The 22,107-nt window shown below is 40.6% G+C and overlaps 1 protein-coding gene across 3 annotated transcripts in view; it reads right to left on the bottom strand.

The window, feature by feature from the left end:
• Positions 1-21,720, bottom strand: part of YTHDC2 (YTH N6-methyladenosine RNA binding protein C2) — a 58,842-nt gene extending 37,122 nt beyond the window's left edge. For 2 of the 3 annotated variants that reach the window (XM_004612729.2, XM_055142509.1), the window contains exons 1-10: positions 21,380-21,720; positions 19,799-19,889; positions 11,794-11,990; positions 10,098-10,297; positions 8,283-8,449; positions 6,349-6,451; positions 5,377-5,533; positions 3,660-3,767; positions 1,697-1,845; positions 92-227 (exon numbers count right to left, since the gene is read on the bottom strand). In XM_004612729.2, coding sequence (XP_004612786.2) covers positions 92-227; positions 1,697-1,845; positions 3,660-3,767; positions 5,377-5,533; positions 6,349-6,451; positions 8,283-8,449; positions 10,098-10,297; positions 11,794-11,990; positions 19,799-19,889; positions 21,380-21,557 — 1,486 coding nt within the window. In that variant the 5' untranslated portion in view covers positions 21,558-21,720. The remainder of the gene's footprint in view (positions 1-91; positions 228-1,696; positions 1,846-3,659; positions 3,768-5,376; positions 5,534-6,348; positions 6,452-8,282; positions 8,450-10,097; positions 10,298-11,793; positions 11,991-19,798; positions 19,890-21,379) is intronic. The other variant, XM_055142510.1, reaches the window with a different exon arrangement.
• Positions 21,721-22,107: the final 387 nt, after the last annotated feature.

Here is a 22,107-nt window from a genome sequence, read left to right as displayed (position 1 = left end):
CAATAAAAGTGCATACACTTGAATTAAACTACACTTCTACCATAAATGAATGCAGATGTAATAAAAATAAAACCAAATAAATTATACTCACCACTAACATTTTCAGTTAAAATAAGGTGGAAGACCTGAGCAAAGGCATCGACATCTTTATGTAGCCATATGTCAGAAAGACAAGCATCCATTTCCTTTATCAACCATGGCTCAAGGCAATTTACATCTTTTTCTGTCTTCAAAAAGAAAGATTATATAAAATTACTCAATACCTTCAACTCTGCTTACTAAAAACTTAATAGGGACATAAAGGCCACAAGAATCACTAACCGAATAGTAGAGCAAAGGTTGCACAAAAAGGTTCTTGTTTATTACAAATATAATCACCCAAAATACTAATTGTATTTTGTTGTGGCGTTCACTTGTATCTGAAGCAGAGCTTCCAGCAACAAAAGGGATATTAACTACAAGATTAACTAAGAGCTGCTAGAGGGTGCTGCAACAGGTACCTGCACACTGTGGTTCTATGCCCAAGTGCACCTCAGAGGGAGGAGCATCACTTGGAGCTTTTCAATGCTGATGCAGGTTCTGCAAGATTAAAGTAAGTAGAGAGGAGGCCAGAATCCACAAGGCTTCAAAATATTTAGGTGATGCTAATGTGCAGTCAAGCTTCAGAATCACCAATTTTCATGATCAAAATGCTGCTTACTGAACCAAAAATGGGTATTCCCTAAGCTTAAGTCAACTGTTTAAAGACTTCTTTAAAAGTTGTTTTGTTTCCAAAAAACTGAAGTTCATTTGAATGCATATAAAGTTAGCATATGGTACAAAAATGCAAGCATACCCACAGTATGTGTTTTCTCATGCTTAAAAAGTTATTTTTCTAAAAAGTACAGAGTCCCAGACCTACTTTCATCACATTAATCACCAGTACCCATTTAATTCCAAATCAGAGTCAAAGACAGTAAAAACGTAAAGGCCCCCGAAAAATTAACTTTTTCCTGATTTCAAAGAGATCTCATGGACTTAAGCCAGAAGAGGCCCCATTTGGGATACAGGTGTAGAGGAATGAACAGGATCAGAGGTTGTGAAATATTCCATTTGTAAAAGATTTTGAGGCAAGAAAAGGAGAAGAAAAGAAACCGAGGTCTGTAAGGGTAACTTTACAAAGTCACACAGGTCACTGATGATGGAAACACCAGTAATGATTACTCGCTCTAACTGCAAGTGCCTTTCTTAATCTTCTCATGCAGCCAGCTGCTCATGAGGCCTGTAGTTCACAGGTAACCTTAATCTACCAAGCAATAATAATGTATGTGCATGATCTATTTTCGTAAGGGGCCAGAGAGAGACTTCAATGGGCTGAAGCACATGTGTTGCATTCATCGGGCCCAGGTTTAATCCCTAGCACCACACAGTCCTTGCAACACCCAAGCACAGTGCTGGGAACAGCCACCTCGTATCACCAAGTGTGGCCCAAAAGTCGAAACTGAATTATCTACATCTTTTCTGAGAGAGAACACAGAAGTTATTTCAATTTGAAATAAAAAGATGCTGGATTATTTGCAAAAAAGGGTACAGAGAGTAGTTCTGAAAAGGTAATATAATGTAAAATTCAGAACATTTCAATAAAATGACAAAAAATGATATCTTGTCTTTGAAACTATACACTCAAAATATCAGTGCAAAACCAAAGAAGTCTTACCAGCTGACTGAAGACGGCATCCCCACCATCATCTAGTAAGTCATATTCCTCAGTCACATTTGGAACAGTCCTCTGTCGCTGAGACTCTGGCTTGAAAGCATTCTCCTGAGCTGAGTACCACTCTGTAAGTGTGGTTTGTTGTTTCTCTTCTGTAGTAGTTACCAAAGAAAAAATAGGTAGATAAATTCTTTACTTTTGAACTGTATTTCCACACTGAGAAAAATTAAACCTGAAAACACTAAAAGTTGGTCTGTTTTTAGTTACTTTAAAATATGTGTTAGGAGCATTCAGTTACCATGATGAATGATTTTTAAAGCAGTTTCAGGTGAAATTGCTTAAAATGACAAACAATCATTTATTATTAAGAAGATGACCTAGTCCAAAGTTTAGAAAGAACATTGTCTTATCCACAAAATATTAAATAAATTGGGGCTGGAGCAACAGCACAGCAGGTAGGGCGTTTGCCTTGCATGTGGCTGACCGGGGTTCGATTCCCAGCATCCCATATGGTCCCCCAAGCATGGCCAGGAGTAATTTTTGAGTGCATGAGCAAGGAATAACCCCTGTGCAACACCGGGTGTGACCCCAAAAGAAAAAACAAATTAAATAAATTAATGTTAATGTAGCGGCACGGCAGAGCCTGGCAAGCTACCTGTGGCGTATTCGATATGCCAAAAACAGTAACAATAAGTCTCACAACGAGAGACATTACTGGTGCCCACTCAAACAAATCAATGAGCAACAGGATGACGTGACGTGAATGTTAATGTAGTACACTGTAGAGAAATCACTTATTGAATTTTTGACACAATGCTTGAGTGAGATAAATGTTTAATTGAACTTTCACCTTCGAAAGTTTGAGCTTAGTTTTATGACTGACAGTGTGGTTCAGAATTGTGCTTATATAATAGTAACTGCTAACTACTTTTTAAAAGTAGAAAACCCCAACATATGTCAAAGGGCAAAAGGTCAAAGTAAAGAATCAAAAGTCTGAAACCAAGTGTTCTGCTACGAATAATCTATTTGAAAGCAAGCAAAAGGAAATCTCGCCCTAATTTAAAAGATGAAAAACCATTTATATCAGTGACAAAAGATGTATTAATAGGCATACAATACTAAATTGAATATAGGTATAATGCATAATCATCACATTTTACCAAAATAGCTCTTATTTCTCAACATACTACCTTCCTCTCATGGGAGAGCCTGGCAAGCTCCCCGTGGCATATTCTATATGCCAAATATAGTAACAATAACAGGTCTCATTCCCCTGACTCTGAAGAGAGCCTCCAACTGCTGGGAAAAACAAGTAAGGAGAGGCTGCTAAAAGCTCAGGGCTGAGACATATGGAGATGTTATTGGTGCCCGCTCGAGTAAATCGATGAACAAATGGATGACAGTGACAGTGATACAGTGATACTACCATCTTCACTTCCCTCCCACCTTATCCTCCCCTCTTGTCCAAGGATATGGTGTGGGTAGTTTACACATACTTTATATATTCAGGTACTTACAAAGGTACCTGAATATTGGGATACAATCCATCTTCTCAATTCTGGCATCCAATTTCCCTCTCTCTTTATAGAATATGATTTCAAAATATAAAATGTACATCTGACACATTTTCATGTATTCTAGTACAATAATGCATAATTATACATAAAGAAGAAACATTTTAAAACATTCTTTCTTGACTGTCTTAGTATAAAACTGCAGTACTTAAAAAAGTATCAACAGGAGTTTTTTCTTATATTTGTTTGGTAAAAATCTTACCTCGCTGGGGCTGGAGCAATAGCACAGTGGGCAGGGTGTTTGCCTTGCACGCGGCTGACCCGGGTTCAATTCCCAACATCCCATATGGTCCCCTGAGCACCGCCTGGTGTAATTCCTGAGTGCAGAGCCAGGAATAATCCCTGTGCATCGCCGGGTGTCACCCAAAAAGAAAAAAAAAAAAAAATCTTACCTCGCTGTTTTTCCTTCTTGTATTTTAGCATTTCTTTGTTTGTGTATCCAGTAGTTCTTAAGATGTCTTCCAGAAACATTTCTTTTACTTCAAATGGTCTTCCCTGTACTAAATAATACAAATTTGTTTTAAAATAATCTATTTATATACATAAAACTAATGATAGGTCTCATTCCCTTGGCCCTGAATGAGCCTCCAATCGTCAGGAAAGACGAGTAAGGAGAGGCTGCTAAAATCTCAGGGCTGGGAGGAATAGAGAAGTTACTGGTGCCCGCTCCAGTAAATCGATGAACAAGATGACAGTGATACAGAGATATACATAAAAACAAGGAAATCCAATCTAATTAAACATCAGAGTAAAATTCAATAGCAACCCATAAGTTGATGCTCCTCAAGAAACTACTTGAAGTATAACTTTGATCTCTTAGACAAACACACTTGCTAGCTTCTTCCAGTTTGCTATCATATTTGGCATCAGGTAGGCTCCAAGAATAAAAATGGCAAGCAAAATCAGAGATACCTCCTGCCCTCTTGACATATTCAAGCTAGCAATGAAGACAGTCATTAATCTACCAGTTCAGAATATAAACATAAAAACAAAGCTGTTCTAAGTTCTATGAGAGAGAAGTACAAGCTACTTGACAGTTTCAGGCAGTCTGACTCAAAAAAGCATCCTTCCTTACAAAATAAGAAGAGAAGGGGGTACATAAAATGACTGCCGTATGAAATGATTAGGGTGCAATGAAGAAAGTGAAGTACAGGCAAAATCGCTGTGGTGGGGAAAAGCATGATGTGTTTAAAAAACAAAAAAAAACAACCCACAATAGTTGGAATATGGCTGGAGGAGCTAGTGAAAAGCTGACCAGCATTTAGAGTGAGGAAGAAGAAGTAGTATGGCTTCTTAGGAGTTTGGATCCTTATTGAAATAAATTCAACACTATAAGCTCAGGAAAAGTTTCAACACCGAAAGCATTCATTTCCAGAAAAAAAAAACACAGTGGCTACAACTTGGAAAACAAAATTAAAATAGAATAGTGGACGTAACAGACCAAGTAACAGCTGTAGGAAAAGTTTAGGCAAAAGATGGCAGCAGTGAATTCAAAATTAGACTGAATATGGAGTGATGCAAAGGAAGTCTCTGGCTTATAAAAATGCCATATACAGGTATATGTTTGCACTGGTTTGTGTGTGAACACTGTGATAACAGATAAACGGCAGGCCTGTGCTCCTGACAAAGCAGAATATGAAATTTTAAAGAGGGACTGTGAACTTTTCTATATGTGCCGCATTCAAAGTGAATGCAGATAACGTTTTTAATTCTAAGAGAAATGTAACATGTTATTTAAAGAGAATAGCTCTGATAAAAGGACACATCAAAAGCCACGGTATTAAAAAGCAAATGAAAGTAAAAATGGGAGCTAAAACTACTCCTTCAAGGAATTTAAGAAAAAGGTGGAAACTACAGTACAGAATTTAGAGAATTCAGCTGAAATAAAGCTTATTTCCTCCTCAGACTAGAGAATTGGCTTTAGTGCAGAATGCCTGAGTTACAAGCAGAAAACAAGAGGACTAGGATAGACATGGCAAAGCATAGTTCAGAGGAAACAGAGAAATCCTCTTCTCCAGAACATGTCCCAACTTTTATACAGTCAATATAATCATGCCAAAAAGAATTCTTTAATAAAAATTCCAAAAGAAATCGTATAATTTAACTTACTATATATCACTGGGCAACTTCCAAAGTATCTTATAAACAAGTTTACATCCAAGGCAGCACTAGAAAGAATTAGCTTCAAAGTTGGGTGCTTTTGCAATAAATCTCTTAACTTTGTAAGTAAAAAATCACTAAATCGATCCCTTTCATGTACTTCATCCTGCAGTAAATAAAAATGAAACATGAAATTACAGAACAATTAAAACATAGATAGCTGTCTTTAAAACTAGGAAGCTGATGGGTACTGCACAAAGTAATAATACATATGGATAACACCAATCAGTATAACTTAAAAAGTTCTATCTTAGATACAAGCAATTTAATGGTGGTACCAAAGCAATATATTTATCCTACCCCCAACACCCCGGAGAGTATCAAATCACAAAAAGCTAAATAATACATTTAATGTACTTTTTAAAAGACGCAGAATCTATTATCAGTAAACTTTTTTTTGGCTTCAGGACTTAGGGGAATCTTTGCTTTGAATGCTCAGCGCCAGAAAATTTTCAAAAGTTGCTTACTGCTAACTTGTAATATTTATTGCTTTCCCAACACAAAGAGGATAAAAGCTTATTTACCATGTGGGTGGTAATTCATCTACTTCATTACTAGCTAGTTAATTCAACAGTTTAACCAAGAAGTTAACTGACTATAAAGCATGTCCATAAAACTGGAAAATTTATTCACAATTTGTTAAACAATGAATTAGATTAACAAGTAAAAACGTTTTCAGTGCTTTGGTTAGCTCTAAGTTTGTTATGTTTTCAAATTCAAAGAGCTCTTTGTAAAAATTTATTTTCCTTCATATTCCTATTGTAAAAATAAATTCATTTGAAAAAATTTTAATTCAATCAAAAAACTGTTAAGATTATTTCAAAGATGCATCCAATTTATTTATACCTGATTCTAACAGTGTACTCACATATATGTTTTAATATGGTGAATTATATGCAGCTAATTTAGCATTATTCTTACCACAATAACATGTGTCACAGTTGACATTGTACTATCTCCTGCCATCAATGTACGAAGCAATACCCCGTTAGTGCAAAATGTCAGAAGTGTCTTTGGAGAAACCCTTTAAAAACATAAATAAAATAAAGAGCACAATTAACAAATCTTTATGTAATTATAACATAATCACACTAAATGTGAAAGTTAAGTGATAGCATAGTGGTTGGCCTTTCATGCGGCCAACCCGAGTTCGATTCCTCTGCCCCTCTCGGAGAGCCCGGCAAGCTACCAAGAGTATCCTGCCCGCACGGTAGAGCCTGGCAAGCTATCCGTGTGTATTGGATATGCCAAAAACAGTAACAATAAGTCTCTCAATGAGAGACGTTACTGGTGTCCGCTTGAACAAATCGATGAGCAACAGGATGACAGTGATATACAGTGATATACACACTAAATGTCAATCCCACAATATTTTAATATTATATAATATAAAGTGTTCTGTTTGTTCGGGGCCGCCTGCAAGGCAGGCTGTGCTTAGCAACTCCTGGCTTTGCACTCAGGGATCACCCCTGGTAGGATTCCGGGCATCAAGCCAGGGTTGGCCACTCGCAAGACAAATACCCTAATAGCTCTGGTTCCAAAAGAAGTGTTTTATGCCCCACAATCTCACCAATCTACTGTTACTAATAGCCTTTTATTGTTTATTTCTTTAAAAAAAGAATAAAAACCAAGATTTTTAAAAAAGAAACACCTTAAATGCTTGTTTGGGGATAAAAAGCAAATCATAAATTAAGTCCATTTTTTGAATCACAATATCCAAACAAGAACAACTACTACCATTGGTAAAGATGGTAATATAGTGTAGCATACTACTACTGATAATAATCCAGTCACGTTAATTACTGTTTACCGTAAGCATCATCACCAACCTGTGTTCCAAAGTTTTTATAGTTACTTGTGCTCTGGGGGCCATATGCAGCAGCACTCCAGGGCTATGAGGCTATTCCCGGCTCCGTGCTCAGGAGTGACTCCTGGCAGTGTCTGGAGAACCACTTGTCATTTGTGGTACAAGAGATTAGAACCAGGGTCAATGAGATGCAGGGCAAGTGACAAGTGCCTTGATCACTGTACGATCTATCGAATCCTGCTCAGAATATTTTTATTTAACCTGTTTCATAAATGAATGTGAGTGAGGTAAAACAATCACAAAACTCTAAAGAGGATTTATATCTATGATGGGAAACCTTTCTCAAACCATTCAAAACCTTCCCTAAGAGATATGAGCTCAATATCCTCCAACAGACTTACGTGAGCAAATGATCAGAACATTTCAACTATTCCCAATATTAGTGAAAAACATGCATTCAGCTTAAGCATTATTAAAGATAATGCTGTTTGCAATACAGGTTCTGAGCGGTTATCATATCTGTTCCTCTATCTACTTCCAGCACACAGTTCTTACCCAGAGTGATCACTTCCAACTATCACTGTCACAGCGGTCCCTTCTCTATCCCTTTGCCCCAAGCACTTGAGGCAGGCTTCCAACTGTGGACCAACCCTCCTGGCCCTTGTTTCTACTGTCCTTAGAGATAGTAGTCTCACATAACCCAGAAAAATAACCCAGAAATACCAATATTGCAAACCATAATGCCCCAAAGAAGAGAGAGAAAAAGAAGTGGCTGCCATAGAAGCAGTCCGGGTGTTTGTGTGGGGGGGGGAGCTGGAGGGAGTGGCAAGAGGGAAGCTGGGGGGAGTGGCAGGAGGGAAACTGGGGTCACTGGTGGTAGGAAATGTACACTGGTGGAAGGATGGGTGTTCAAACACTGTATGACTGAAACCCAACCATGAATAGCTTTGCAACTGTGTATCTCATGGTATTCTATACAAAATAATTTTTTAAAAAGAAATTATAAAAAGAAATTATAAGAGATTAGGTACTGGAAAGCTCTCTTTACCTGCTTTCTAATCGAATCTGGTACCCAATTGTTTGTCCAATCCTTTCTCTTCTCTCTGCGGCAACTCTTTCAGCAACCGCAATAGCTGCTAATCGCCGTGGCTGAGTACAAAATATCCGGCAGGGGATACCATTTTTAAAGCAATCATCTAAAAGGAACTGAGGAATCTGGGAAAAAAAAATTAATATTGTAAACCTTTATGGTTATGCACAGTCAGAAAATCCAAGTGGATAAAATTTTTAAAAAATCGAAACACATCCAAACAGAATAATCACAAACACAAGAACTTTAGTGTCACTGCTAATAACTGTGATTTAAAGAAGATGCTGTTCTTCCACGCAAGGCAAATGCTCTACAGGCTGGAGTACCACTCTAGTCCAGGACTTCCTGCCTTTTAATCTCTATTTTTAATTGCTATTTGTTTCTTTTATGACACATTTGTTATATGAGTGTGATTTGAAATTTCCACAGATTTGTAAATTTTTTTCATTTTCTCTACTTGTAGCATCATATTACTGCATTAAAAAGGAATGCTTGTCATTATTTTAATTTTAAACTTGTTAAGATTTGTTTTGTGGTCTAACATGTGATCTATCCAAGAGAATGTTCCGTGCACTCGAGTATGTACTGTTTCCTGTAGATAGACACATTTCGGCTGTATTATTGCAGTTCTTGATTACTTACTAATTTTTGTATCCAAAAATTAAACCACTGTTTAAAATGGGGCATTGAAATCTTAAAAAAAAAAAAGAAGAAGAAGAAGAAGAAAAGATGCTGCTGCTGCTGTGGGCTGGAGCAATGAAGCGACAGTACAGCGGGTAGGGCATTTCCCTCACATGCGGCCGTCCTGGGTTCAACTGCCAGCACCCCATAGGGTCCCCCGAGCACAGCCAGGAGCAATTCCTGAGTATAGAGCCAGGAGTATTCCCCAAGTATTGCTGGATGTGAACACCCCCCTGCCCCCCCCAAAAAAGGAAAAGATGCTGTGCACAACAGAAACCAAATATTAAGAACAAAGTTTTAAAGAGATAGCTAGAGTTTACATTAAAAAATGAACGTGACACGTATCTAGATGGAAATAATGTAAAAATGCTAACTATACCCAAGTTAGTCAATAGTCAATGAAAAAATAACCCAAATTCCACTTAAATTTTTATAAAATGAAAATCATAAAGATTTAAACATTTTCTTAAACTGTATTCTAAAATTTATAGCTTCTAAATAGCCTGGAATTTATTGTTTTATTTTTATTTTATTTTTTTTTTTTTTTTGCTTTTTGGGTCACACCTGGCGATGCACAGGGGTTACTCCTGGCTCTGCACTCAGGAATTACTCCTGGCGGTGCTCAGGGGACCATATGGGATGCTGGGAATCGAACCCGGGTCGGCCGCGTGCAAGGCAAACGCCCTACCCGCTGTGCTATTGCTCCAGCCCCCTGGAATTTATTGTTTTAATACAAAAATTATTTATTGTTCATGCTAATGTATAGTTGTTTCTACTGATTTCCTCCAATTTAAAGTATGCCTTTTAATAAAATATTGTTTCAAAACTACTCGACCGTAATTTCTAGAATTTTATTATACATCTTTAATTGTCTATTCCCGCACCAACATTCTACCTTTTGTTTTTATAGCATGTAGTTTAGCATTTCCCCTCCACTTTTATTTTCCTCTTTATATATTTTCTGGCAGTTGATGTGTACTTAAGCTTCTAAATCAGAAGTATACTACCTTATTTGGTTTCCCACCTCCTTATTAGAAAGGAAAAAAAATATTCAACAACTCCTTGAAAATCTATTAAAACAAAGAAACAAACCTGAGTAGTCTTTCCAGACCCAGTTTCTCCTACAATCAAAACTACTTTATTTTCTTTAATTATTTTAACGATTTCTTCTTGTTTTTCAAACACTGGCAGAGATTGCCTGAAGGAATCAAACTCGGATTCTCCTCTTTTCATTGGAATCTGAGGTATACCATTGTTGAGACGTCCACTTGTTTTGCTCATTTCTCGGTTTTCTTTGAAATAAAGAAAAAAAATTCACAATTAACACCTTTTAAAAAGTATTGAAATAACGATTAAGTTTTAATGTAACTCAAGAATTTCTTTGTGTGAGTTTGTAAGATTAATAAACAATGCCTCAATTATTCTCTCATTTAGAAAAAAAAATTCCTCAGAACTATTTTGAGCATATAATGTTAAAAAATACACAAAAATCAATCATTCAACAATCATTTTAATAAAACAGAATTTTGCTACCCTTCAAATGATTTTCAGGATTGTTTCTATCAGTAATTACATAATATGCATTATACTTATAAAGTCCTATGTACAGTATGAAAATATGTAATTAATTGTTGTATTTAAAGTTTAACATGATCATAATTATAAGTTATAAACAGTATGTGTAAATAAGGTTCAACAGCACAATGCACTGTAGCATTGTTGTCCCGTTGTTCATCGATTTACATCGAGTAACGTCTCCATTGTGAGACTTGTTCTTCCTGTTTTTGGCATATCAAATATGCAACAGTTAGCTTGCCAGGCTCTGCCATGCTGGTGGGATACTCTCGGTAGCTTGCAGGGCTCTCAGAGAGGATGGAGGAATCAAACCTGGGTTGGCCACATGCAAGGCAAATGCCCTACCTGCTGTGCTTTAGCTCCAGTCTCAACAATAAAGTTTCTAAGTGAGCATTTGAGCCAATAGCTACATTCAACTACGCAGATAGGAATTTTAAAAAGGCATGATTTGCTTTATATTCTACACATAACTCAAAATATTTTGTGCACTTAAAACTAATTTCTTGATACCGGAGTCTATGTGTTTTCTAAATTTTGCAAATTTACTCCAACAGCAAACTCTTGTCAACGCAGCATCAAAATAAATCATTTACTCAGTAGGAAACAACTTGTTGTACTAAAGATTCTATCAGGTCTCTCCAAAAGCTAAAGAGCCAACTCAAAATCTCACTCATTTTTGCCACAGGATTCAAATCCCAGCTCTGCAGATTACTAGCTAGCTGAGTGGCACTGAATAATATATATTTTTTCCTTTTTTGGGCCATACTGATTGTGCTCAGTGGTGTCCTGGTGGTCTTGGGGCACCAAACGGGGTGCGGGGACTGAACCCAAGTCAGCCACAAAAAGGGCAAACACTCCACTTGTACCATTGCTCCGGCTCTTAAATTAAAATTTCAATTCCTCTAATGCCCCAGCTTCTTTGCTTGTGAAATGAAAAATTTTCATGTTGCTATGAGGCCCTATATAAGGAGTTTCAAAACTGCTTCGCAATCAATATATATTCAATAAATGATAGCTCATAATACTGTAACACTTAGAAAATATTTTTTCTAAAGCACTGATCCACAATGCATCTCTATCCAACTCTCACAACTCAACCATTTCTAATACACTATCTGTGTTTTCATTTTAGCTCCAAAAAATAAACTTAAAATGGATAAAGAACAGGCATTAATAATAGGATAAAAAAGGAAGCTCCCCAGAAAATACATACCAGCTTCAACTGCAAACACATTTCCTCTTTCTGTTTTAGGCAGAAGTTCAGTACGTTCTTTATTCGTGACAGGAAATCTCTGAATTAGGCTCCTAACAGCATGTTTCGTATTATGAGTTAAATTACAGGTCATCATTGCATGAGCTGTTTCTGATCCATCTTTCTTCTTCACAGTTAGGTATCTATTTGCTCCCTTTCTGAATATTAATAAAGATCATTGATTTACTACTATATAGAGTCACATAAGTCGTTCACATAAGATGCATGTCTACTTAGAAAACAGGTCTTTGCAAAACACTGTAAAAAACAAAGTTTTTTGGAGTAAGATGCTAAAAAAAAAATCAGTAAAGAGTGGTTTTTGTTTGCTAAAGTGGTCACAAGGCCATTCTCAGTTGAAATTCCAAAATGCTGCAAATCCAGTTTTAAACTGGTTTAGAAAAAAATTTTAAGGACTTACCTATAAACATGAAAGTTATAAAACTATTCTGGTGAGCAGCGCGGCCTGGAGAATGCTCCGGACCGGAATCGGGGCCAGCAACACTGGGGATCCAGACAGAGGAGGTGCAGCCACCACACCTTCTCCCTGTCGACACTGAGCAGCAACTAACAGGGCTCCGGGATGCGGGACTGGGACATATCCAAGCTGCGGGGTGGGGGGAGGGGGCACTGGAGTGGGGCGGCGCCAGCCCAGCCTCCAAGTGGTCCGGCCGCCGGAAGTCACCCCTCGACCCACCCTCGGCGCCATCTTGCCACATTCAACAGAGAAGCAGCCAGGCATTCTGGTGAGCAACGCAGCCCAGAGAATGCTCCGGACCCGAATCGGGGCCAGCAACACCGGGGATCCGGATGGAGGAGGTGCAGCCACCACACCTTCTCCAGATCAAACCCTGGCGACACTGAGCAGCAACTAACACGGCTCTGGGATGTGGGACTGGGACACATCCGAACCTTTTCTAAAAACTGAAAACATACAATATTTTAATGGAAAACTAATTATCAAATGCTTCCTTAGTAGGGCTGTCTTGTTTGGGGGTAAAACTCCCACAACAATAGTAAGTTTTGTGTTGAAATATGGAACGTAATCAAGGTAAAGAGAAAATGCAGTGAAATTCATCAGTTATACAGTTGGGGGTGGGGGGTGGGGGCGGGGGGTATACTGGGGATTTTGGTGGTGGAATATGGGCAGTGGTGAAGGGATGGTGTTTGAATATTGTATAACTGAGACATAAACCTGAGAACTTTGTAACTTTCCACATGGTGATAAAATAAAAATTTAAAAAAATAAATAAAAATTTTTAAAAAAGAGAGTTATAAAACTGATGGTGAACAAAACATCACCAATTAATATATGCAGGGAAGCGTACAGAGGAGGGAAATCAATTTGAACAAAGTCTAAAAGTGATAATAAAAAAGTTAAAGAGTCCACCATCCAGAATAAAATATTCCACTAATTTTTTTTAGGATCTGTGGTAATAGGACGCTTACATGAAAGCTTGTTTAAGATAGTCAAGTGGTTGAATCAAAATCTCATAAATTGGTATTACTGATGAGTATTTTCAGATGTATATTTAAAAAATCTTTATTTTTCCCCCAAAGTTTTTGATTCTAGCTTCCAATTATCAAGGTATTTGATTAAAAGTATATTGATTCTCTAACTTTTTCTGGGCTGAACGTGACTTTTATGACTTTCTAGCTCCAAGAGTATGAAGTCTAATGTTATGTACATAATCCTCAGATGTGCTGTGAATGGCCTAATACATGCCCATCAGCTTGTACACTGTAATATTGATGAAAAATCTCTGAAAAGATACTCACAGGGTTTGAAAACCCTACAACTTGCTAACAGTGAGACCACAAGCAAATAATTAATACCCTTGAGACCAAGTCATCTGCCTCAAAGACTATTCATATGACTAAATAAGATAATACCTGGGAGAAACAGTAGCTGTTACAGAGTAAGCACTTAATAAAAACTATCCAGGGGAGGAAAAAAATTACTTATGTTGAAAAAGTTACCTAAAATGTCATGTTTTATTATTAATATCATTATGTATTGTAAGTAATGAGCAACAAAAGCACAAATACAATGAAAACTACATTGATTTTTATGAGAATTTTTTAACAATATCTTTAATCTAAGAATAAAATAAAACTGGATATTAATCTAACAATTTTGGCTATTTAAGCCTTCTTGGTAAAGCTCTCAATTTACTAAGATCTTTCAATAATATCTGAGGTATAGTTACAGACCCGACCTACTTTTAGTTATCCAAGTTAGACAGAATTATTGATAGTAGAGATGTCTATTCATTAATTCCCTCCCGAAGGACCTTCTGAAACGTTAATCATAAAAGACTAAATCTTTACAAACTATAGGAAATGAAATGCTGAAATCAACACAAGTGTCAAAAGGCTTGCTTTCAGTTTGTAATGTTTCAATTATTTCAGTTTGTAATATTTCAACTATTTATGTGATCAAAAATAAACTATTACTCTAAAACTGTGTATTAGTACTGTAAAAGTATTTAATATTCCTATTGTATCCAAGAGGCTTTGGTTTTCTTAAAAATTATCTCGGAAAGATTTTCTGTATTTTTGCCTTTACTTTTCTTTTTTTAGTTTAATAATTCATCATATATTCACTGAGTACTTACGACATTGCCACACGATATGCTAGAAGCTGGGACTACAAGAGTTAACAGAAATATTCACTGTTCAAAACTTAAATATCAGGTTAGATTGAAACTTTCCTAACAAAGGTTGACTAATAAACAACGGTCAGGGATTAAAATTTACTTACATTAAACAGCTAGTCATTACCATTTAAAATATTTTGAGTTTAGTGTGAACATGAACGGCAGACACAGAAAGAACACCAGCTACACAGTTCTAATACACAGTGAAAGATTTCACTTGTGGCTATTAAGAGTACATTTCTACCACCTTTAGCATCTCAATAACAGTGATAATAAGTATTTTGGCAAGATGCTCATCACTGTGTGGCTAAAAACACCTGTGATAAGTGGAGACTTGCCCTCTGGCAGAGGCTTGTACATATACTGAGACTGCCTCGCTACACGTTCATTCCAAGGCACTACTCCATACTATGCTTTGATGAAAAGGATCAAGCCCGTTTACAAAACGATATTAGAAAATTCTTGTATGGTGTCAAAAAAGATGTTACATAAATGAACTTTAAAATTTTTAAAATAACAAAAAGTAAATAACATATGAGAACATTTAACTGCAAATGTTAAATTTGCAGTTAAATCATAGATATAAACATCATAAACTCTAACTTTCAAAAGGCAAAGTTAATTAATATAAGCATTGCCATTTTAATGGTTTCTTCCTTCTAAAGAGAAAATGATATAACTAATCAAACATGATATAATATGGGGCCAGGGATGTGGCTTAAAGGCCGAGCATGTGTCTCATGTATGAGTGAGGCTCTGCCACTTGCCAAACCACGTGATCTTGGAAAAAGTGCTTACCCGCTCTAAGCTTAAACTATGTGCTACATACGTGCCAGATATCAGTAACAGAACTTAAGACAGTTGTGAAGATTAAATAACCATCTAGTTAGTGTTAGCTACTATTATTACTGGGGCACCTCAGGCTGTCCTTTCTCCCCCACTACAAACCTTCCTTAAGTACATCACTTTTGAGAATTCTCCTATTTGGCCGAGAAAGAGCCGAGGACTGCAGTGCACAATCTCCCAAGGCAAGCGAGGAAAGCAGTGACCCAAACTGGGAGAAGTGCAGCTTTCCTGTAGGCCAGAGCCCTGTATTAAGGGTGGGTAACGCTCTAGAGACCTACTTTGCAGTAGATCCAACAATCACGGAATAAAATACCTAGCCCTACAAAAATCTGTATTTTTATGTATTTTATATTTTTGCTCTCCAATTTTCAAAAAAAAATTCATCTGGTCAATTTCATTTAGCCTAATCTGGGCTAAGATTAGGAAAATGGTCTTGTTTTCCTCATAACACAAACACTCAGAAAAGTATATTAATAAGACTGAATAACTCAGTGAATCAGGGGGCAGTAAATGATAAGAAAGTGAAATTCTGCGGGCTGGAGCGATAGCACAGCGGGTAGGGCGTTTGCCTTGCATGTGGCCGACCCAGGTCCGATCCCCAGCATCCCATATGGTCCTCTGAGCACCACCAGGAATAATTCCTGAGGGCAGAACCAGGAGTAACCCTTGTGCATTGCTAGGTATGACCCAAAAAGAAAAAAAAGAAGAAAAAAAAGAAAGTGAAATTCTGGGACAAACAAGTTCAACTTTATGGTACATTTTTTGCTTTTATCTTTGAGAGCAGAACCTGGCAAGCTACCCGTGGCATATTTGATATGCCAAAAAAGCAGTAACAAAAGTCTCCAATGGAGACGTTACTGGTGCCTGCTCGAGCAAATCGATGAGCAATGGGATGACAGTGATACAGTGATAGATTTTTGAGAATAGGGGGTATACACCCCATAATGCTTGGGGAACTTTGCAGTGCTGGAATCAATTTCAGGACTTCTAAATGTAAAGCTTATGCTCCAGCCCTTCCAGGTATTCCCTGTCTCCCGAAAGAATTTAACTTTGGGGCTAGAGAGCTAGCACAGGGTTAAGGTGACTGCCTTGCACACAGGCATGCTTGATCTCCTCCCCTGCATAAGGTCACTTGAGCAACACTCGGTCTGACTCAATAACAAAAAAAATTAACTTTGAAATATACTAACACAAAATATAGATCTTACTCAAGCAAGAGTATTTTCACCAAAAGATGAGCAAATATATGTATATCTTAATTCTTCAGGAAAAGATAAACCAAAGTCCAGCACATGTCTGCATTTTAAAAGAAAGTCCGCAAGAATTAAGTGAGAATCACAGAAGTTATAAATTATCACATAGTAAGCTTGGAATCTATTTCTAAAACCCTTGCAAGAAAAGAAAATGAAAATGAACTATAACTCAGAGAGATGGCTCAAGAGGCTGCCATATGCTTTTACATGCAGGAGGCGTGGGTTCGATCCCCAGCACCACATGGCCCTGAACCCACACCAAGAGTCACTCTCAAACACCAGGTTGGCCTGAGCACTGCTGGGTCTGGCCCCCAAACAATAAACAAACTAAATCTCAACATTCACAAAATCCTAATGAAACAGAGTAACTCCAATTTTATCCAGTTTTATAATAAATGAAACCAGGGGGCCGCTGGGGGGAGGGACGGACAATCGGGCGCCTGCCCGACAAGTCTGAGCAGGATGCCAGCGCTGTCCACATGCTGGGAACCCTGGCACCACACAGGGCATAAGCTCTAGCTCACAATCAAAGAGTGTAGGACTTCCAGTTGAGTCTCACCCCCGGCAAGCACATGTAGGAATCAAAGTGCCCCCCCGCCCCCCCCCCATAAGTACAGTGGTTGGCATGTGCTCAAACTGGCACAATTAACGGTTATGGCTCCCGGTAGCACAAGCATTGGCATAACTCGAGCACATGAGCCTGGAAGAGTATCATGGCCAAGTGTGCAAACACTGGAACTGAGCACAAGGGCCACCCCACCCTCACTCCCTAAATGATCACAACAACAATAACCAAGGAGAGAGGGAACAAATTAAAAAGTGAAGCTTTAGTGAAAGAAAAGCACTTCAAATTTAAGGGGCATGGCTAAAGCTAGGAAACGGAGCAATGCAAGAAGCGGAGTTGAACGCAGTCTCCCGCTTCTTCCTGCACTAGGCTCTCTCTCCAATGCTTACTAAGGAACCACAGTTTCAAGCAGAAAAGGGAAAGAGCAGAAAAATCAACTCACTGAGTTACTAGTGCATGATAAAACAACAAGAAGTCTCTACTCAAGGATACATGAAGCATAAAAATCAGGTGCAAATTCTCATACAAGTTTTAAGACCTAACATGTATATTCAAAGCTTAATTTATCTCTATATATAAAGAGGAAAGGCATTTGAAAATGGTAAGGAACACGAAATAAACACCGTAATAAGTTTATTCCAAGACAAACGAAGGACAGAAAGAACTAGGAGGATTTATTTATGTGAAGAGGGCTTATCCAACATTTAAAAATGGACATGGAGGCACCGTTCCCTCTCTATTGCCCTGCTTTTTCTTTTCTCTGTCTTTGATGTTTCCTCGGTTCTCTTTGGTCCTGGCTTTTCTTCCTCTTCTGCTCTTTCCCTGATACCTCTCCATTCTGGACCACTCCTTAGGCAATTGTGCCACTCACAGAAACAGAAGCCATCTTTTCTAATATTTAGAACTATGTCTTCTAAATATTCTATTAGAAAATAGTATTCCAAAGTTAGCTGTTCAAAGGTCAAAGCCCATTAAACCATTAAAGTGATGGGAGTTACAGAACTCACCGCTGTGACATATTTCTTTCTAATGTAGGCCCTCAACCTCTCACCTTTTAAACCAAAACAGTTCTAAAAACTGCAGGATTTTTCTAAGTTCATAGCAGCTTCATTTGGCAACAATTTGTCATAGTGAAAATATTTACACACTTTTCAGCAGAAACATTATTATTAAAGGTGTTGCCTGTATCTTACCAGGGTCACTGAATAACGGAACCCAACTATATCTTCTAAAAATCTGAACAGTCTCTCCAAAGATAAATGGGTACACGTGTAGCCTGTCAATCTTTAAAGTTCAATATTTTAGCTTTACAAAAGAACTCTAACATGGGAATGCTTGACAGCCTAACTACTCATACTGATCCCCTGAGACGTTAGTTCAAAATGCTCCTTCGCCTCTGCTAAGGCCCCAGTCCCAGGCGTCAGTTTATCACAGGTAGGCACTGAGAAGCAAGGCTTTCCTGTAATAGCTACTTTCATCTTAGAACTTTCCTACTACTTAGTATGTAGTAATAAAGTCTTGTTATGCCCCTTTATAAAGGGAAAACTGGCGGATATTATTTTTTTGCCTCTTTTCTGTGGTTCTCAATCGAGTTCTTCAGAGAATATTCTGGCAATGCCAAGAGGCATTTTGGTATCACAATTAGGGGTGCAAGAGTTACTGGCATCCAGGTTAGGTATGTTAAAGTTAGGGATGCTGCTAAATAGCCCACAATGCACAAAGCAGTCACCATAATGAAGAATTATCCAGTCCAAAAAGCTCATAATACCAACACCGAGAAACTCTGCTTCAGAGCAATCCTAATATCAGTATTTAAAAAATAAAAGTTTCTACTTTTAAGAGATCTTCAATTTGGATGGCTTAAATCACTGTCACTGTCACCCCACTGCTCATCGATTTGTTCGAGCGGGCACCAGTAACGTCTCTCATCGTGAGACTTATTTGTTACTGTTTTTGGCATATCCAATACGCCACGGGTAGCTTGCCAGGCTCTGCCGTGCGGGCGGGATACTCTCGGGAGCTTGCCGGGCTCTCCGAGAGGGGCATAGGAATCGAACACGGGTCGGCCGCGTGAAAGGCCAACGCCCTACTGCTCTGCTATTGCTCTAGCCCGGATGGCTTAAATAAATAAATTACTTGTTCCCCCCTTTGGATGAGTGACCCTCAAAAAATATATACAATTTCTTCCTGTTCTATTTTAGGGGACTCACTCCATATGCACTGCAAGTCTCAATGCGGTGCTGCTCAGGGCAAGGTGTGTGGGGGCTGCCAGGGTCGTACCAGGGAACGTACGTCATGGAACGAGAGGGCCAGGGCCACGCAGAGCCTGGGATCAATTCCGGCTCCTTGTGCAAGCAAGGCATGAGCCCCTGAGCCCTGGCTATCTCCCCAGCCCAATGAGCACATTCTTGACCTGACAGAAAATAATTTACACATATTCTTAGAATATGGCTCATCACCTTCCTGACACAGCACAGTAACATTAAAGGAGCTGGGTTTAGTACAGATTACAATCGGTTTACCTACACGATAATGAAGGCTGTCAATCTAAAATACAGTAATCACCACGTACAGTCATCAGAAAACCTAACTCTATTTCTTTTGGGTAAATAATTTGTTTTAGATAAGAAAAGCTATCATCTTACCCTTTGCTTTTAGAAACCAAACCAAGAGACTGACTCAGTCGATGAATAAAAGCTCTTTCAGTACTGGTAAAAGAAGAAGGAAATTCCATTTCTACATGAAAAAAAGAAAAACACAAAGTACCATTTAGACCAGGCAATTTCTTTTCAAAGTGCTTCAATTTCTACAGATACTAAAACTTCTTAAAAAGCATATAATTAAATTTACTAGAAACTGAGAAACAGATCTAAAAACAGTTACTATTGAATACATTCCAAAGTTACTATGCTTTAAAAAAACTTAAACCTGGGACTGGAAGGATAGTGCAGAGGATAAGGTGCCTGCTTGCACGTGACTGACCCGCGGTCAATTCCAGGCATCCCCTATGGTCCCCTGAGCACACCAGGAAAGATTACTGAGTGCAAAGGTAGGGGTAGCCCCCTGAGCATCGCCGGATGTGCCTGCTTTCCCACCCCTCTAAAGAAAACCCTAAACCTGGGGCAAGAGAGACAGCACAGAGGGTAAGGTGCTTGCCTTGCACACTGATGACATGGGTTCGGTGCCACGTCAGAGGACGTTCTGGCAACGCCAAGAGGCTTTGGGGCTATCACAATTAGGACTGCAAGAGTTACTGGCATCCCGGTTCGGAATGTAAAAACTAGGCACGCTGCTAAAAGCACCCTTATGTTGCATCACTCTTGCCCTGCCAAAAGTGCACGCTACGCAACGGTGGGCGTGGTCCCCAAACAACCAAAAATTAAACCTGGAGGCTGAAGAGTTTTAGGCTCAACAGGCTTGAGCACTGGGCAGGGAGTAAGCCCTGAACAATGCTGGCTGTGCACCTCCGCCCCCTCCAATAAAGAAAAAATTTTTTAAAAAATAAATGAAAAAACAAACCTGGGTGGGAGAGAAGCTCCGTGCGCTGAGTGCATGCTCTGCGCGAGGGACGCCCAGGCACTCCTTCCCCAGTCTGCTCTGGCATCCCGAGCCTGGGGAGCCCGATCCCCCCCCACCCCCCGTGGCGGCTCCGAGGGGCGTGACCTCCCAACAGGGAAACCCAAAGGTGCTCAAAGGTGCTCAAAGGTCACTTACGGAGCAGACCTGGCCGGGGCTGGAATCTCGGGCCCACGAACGTGGTTTGGGGGTGTTTTTGTTTGCTCAGTTCTGCTGTTAGTATCTGTGCTCCCGATCTCCCGCGTTCCTAACGCCCCACCCCGCAGAGCGGTCCCCCATCAACCCCGCGCATCCCTCCCGGGTGTGTGGGTGGGGGGGGTGTTATCACGACCCAGACCCGCAGGGGGCTGGGGGCCAGTGGGCCCTGTGGACCCCCGGGCCCGAGTCCCGCCAGCTCCCCCCGTGGGTCCCTGAGCCTCCCGGGCTGGCCCCCTGAGAAGGCCTCTCCAAAGGGGGGCGCGCCCAGCAGCGGCGGGGGCGGGGGGGAGGGTCTCCGCACGTCGCCCCGCGCCCCCCGGAGGGCCAACTCGGCACTCCCAAGGCCCCCATTGAAAGAAAAAGAACCTATCCCCCCCCCCCAACAAGACGGGGATAACCGACCCTCGGGCCGCGGGGGGCGGGGGCCGCGCGGGGGCGGGGGTCGCGCTCACCGCGCTGGTCCCCGTAGCGGAAGCGCTCCAGGGCGATGTTGACGGCGATCTTCACCTCCTCGTCGATGCGGATGTCCTTGAGCCCCTTGGCCCGGCCGCAGCCCCCCGGGCCGCCGCCGCCGCCGCCGCCACCGCCGGGCGCGGGCGGCCTCGGGGAGACGTTGCTGGGTCGCGACATGGCCCCGGGGGCGTCCGTGCCCCGCGCCCAGCCCGCGGGCCGCGCCTGTGGCTTCCGGGGTGCGCGCCGACGCGGGGGGCTGCTCCCGACGCGGCCCCGAGTGCCCGCAGCGCCCCCGCGCACACACACACTCACACTCAAACACACACAGACACACAACGGCCGGCCCGGGCGCCGGGAAAGAGCCGGACGCGCGCCGCGCCGGCGTGATGACGTCACGGAGCCCCGCCCCCGACGTCAGCGCGGCGGGCGTTTGGAACGGGCTGCCGCGCCCCGACAGCCGGCGCCGGCAGCGGCCTCTGCGGGGGCGTCCGAGCGCGTGGCCGGGTGGGCGCGAGGCTGAGGGAAGGAGAAGGCGCCCGGGGGTCAGGGGAACGCGAGAAGGGGGGGGGGTGCGAGCACCGAGCCAAGGTTTCCAGGCATGGGGAGCTAAAGGGCCCCGCGGAGGAAGCCGGGGCGCCACAGAAAGTTCTGGAAGGGAGATCGGGCGCGTGTGAGAGAGCGACAGAGAGCGAGAAGTGGGGGTAGGGAGAGAGAACAGAGAGACCCT

This window comes from Sorex araneus, chromosome 6 (assembly GCF_027595985.1).
Source record: "Sorex araneus isolate mSorAra2 chromosome 6, mSorAra2.pri, whole genome shotgun sequence".
In the NCBI taxonomy this organism is placed as follows: Eukaryota; Metazoa; Chordata; class Mammalia; order Eulipotyphla; family Soricidae; genus Sorex; species Sorex araneus.
Note: the sequence above shows the minus strand (reverse complement) of the source record. Positions and strands in the feature narration are given on the sequence as shown.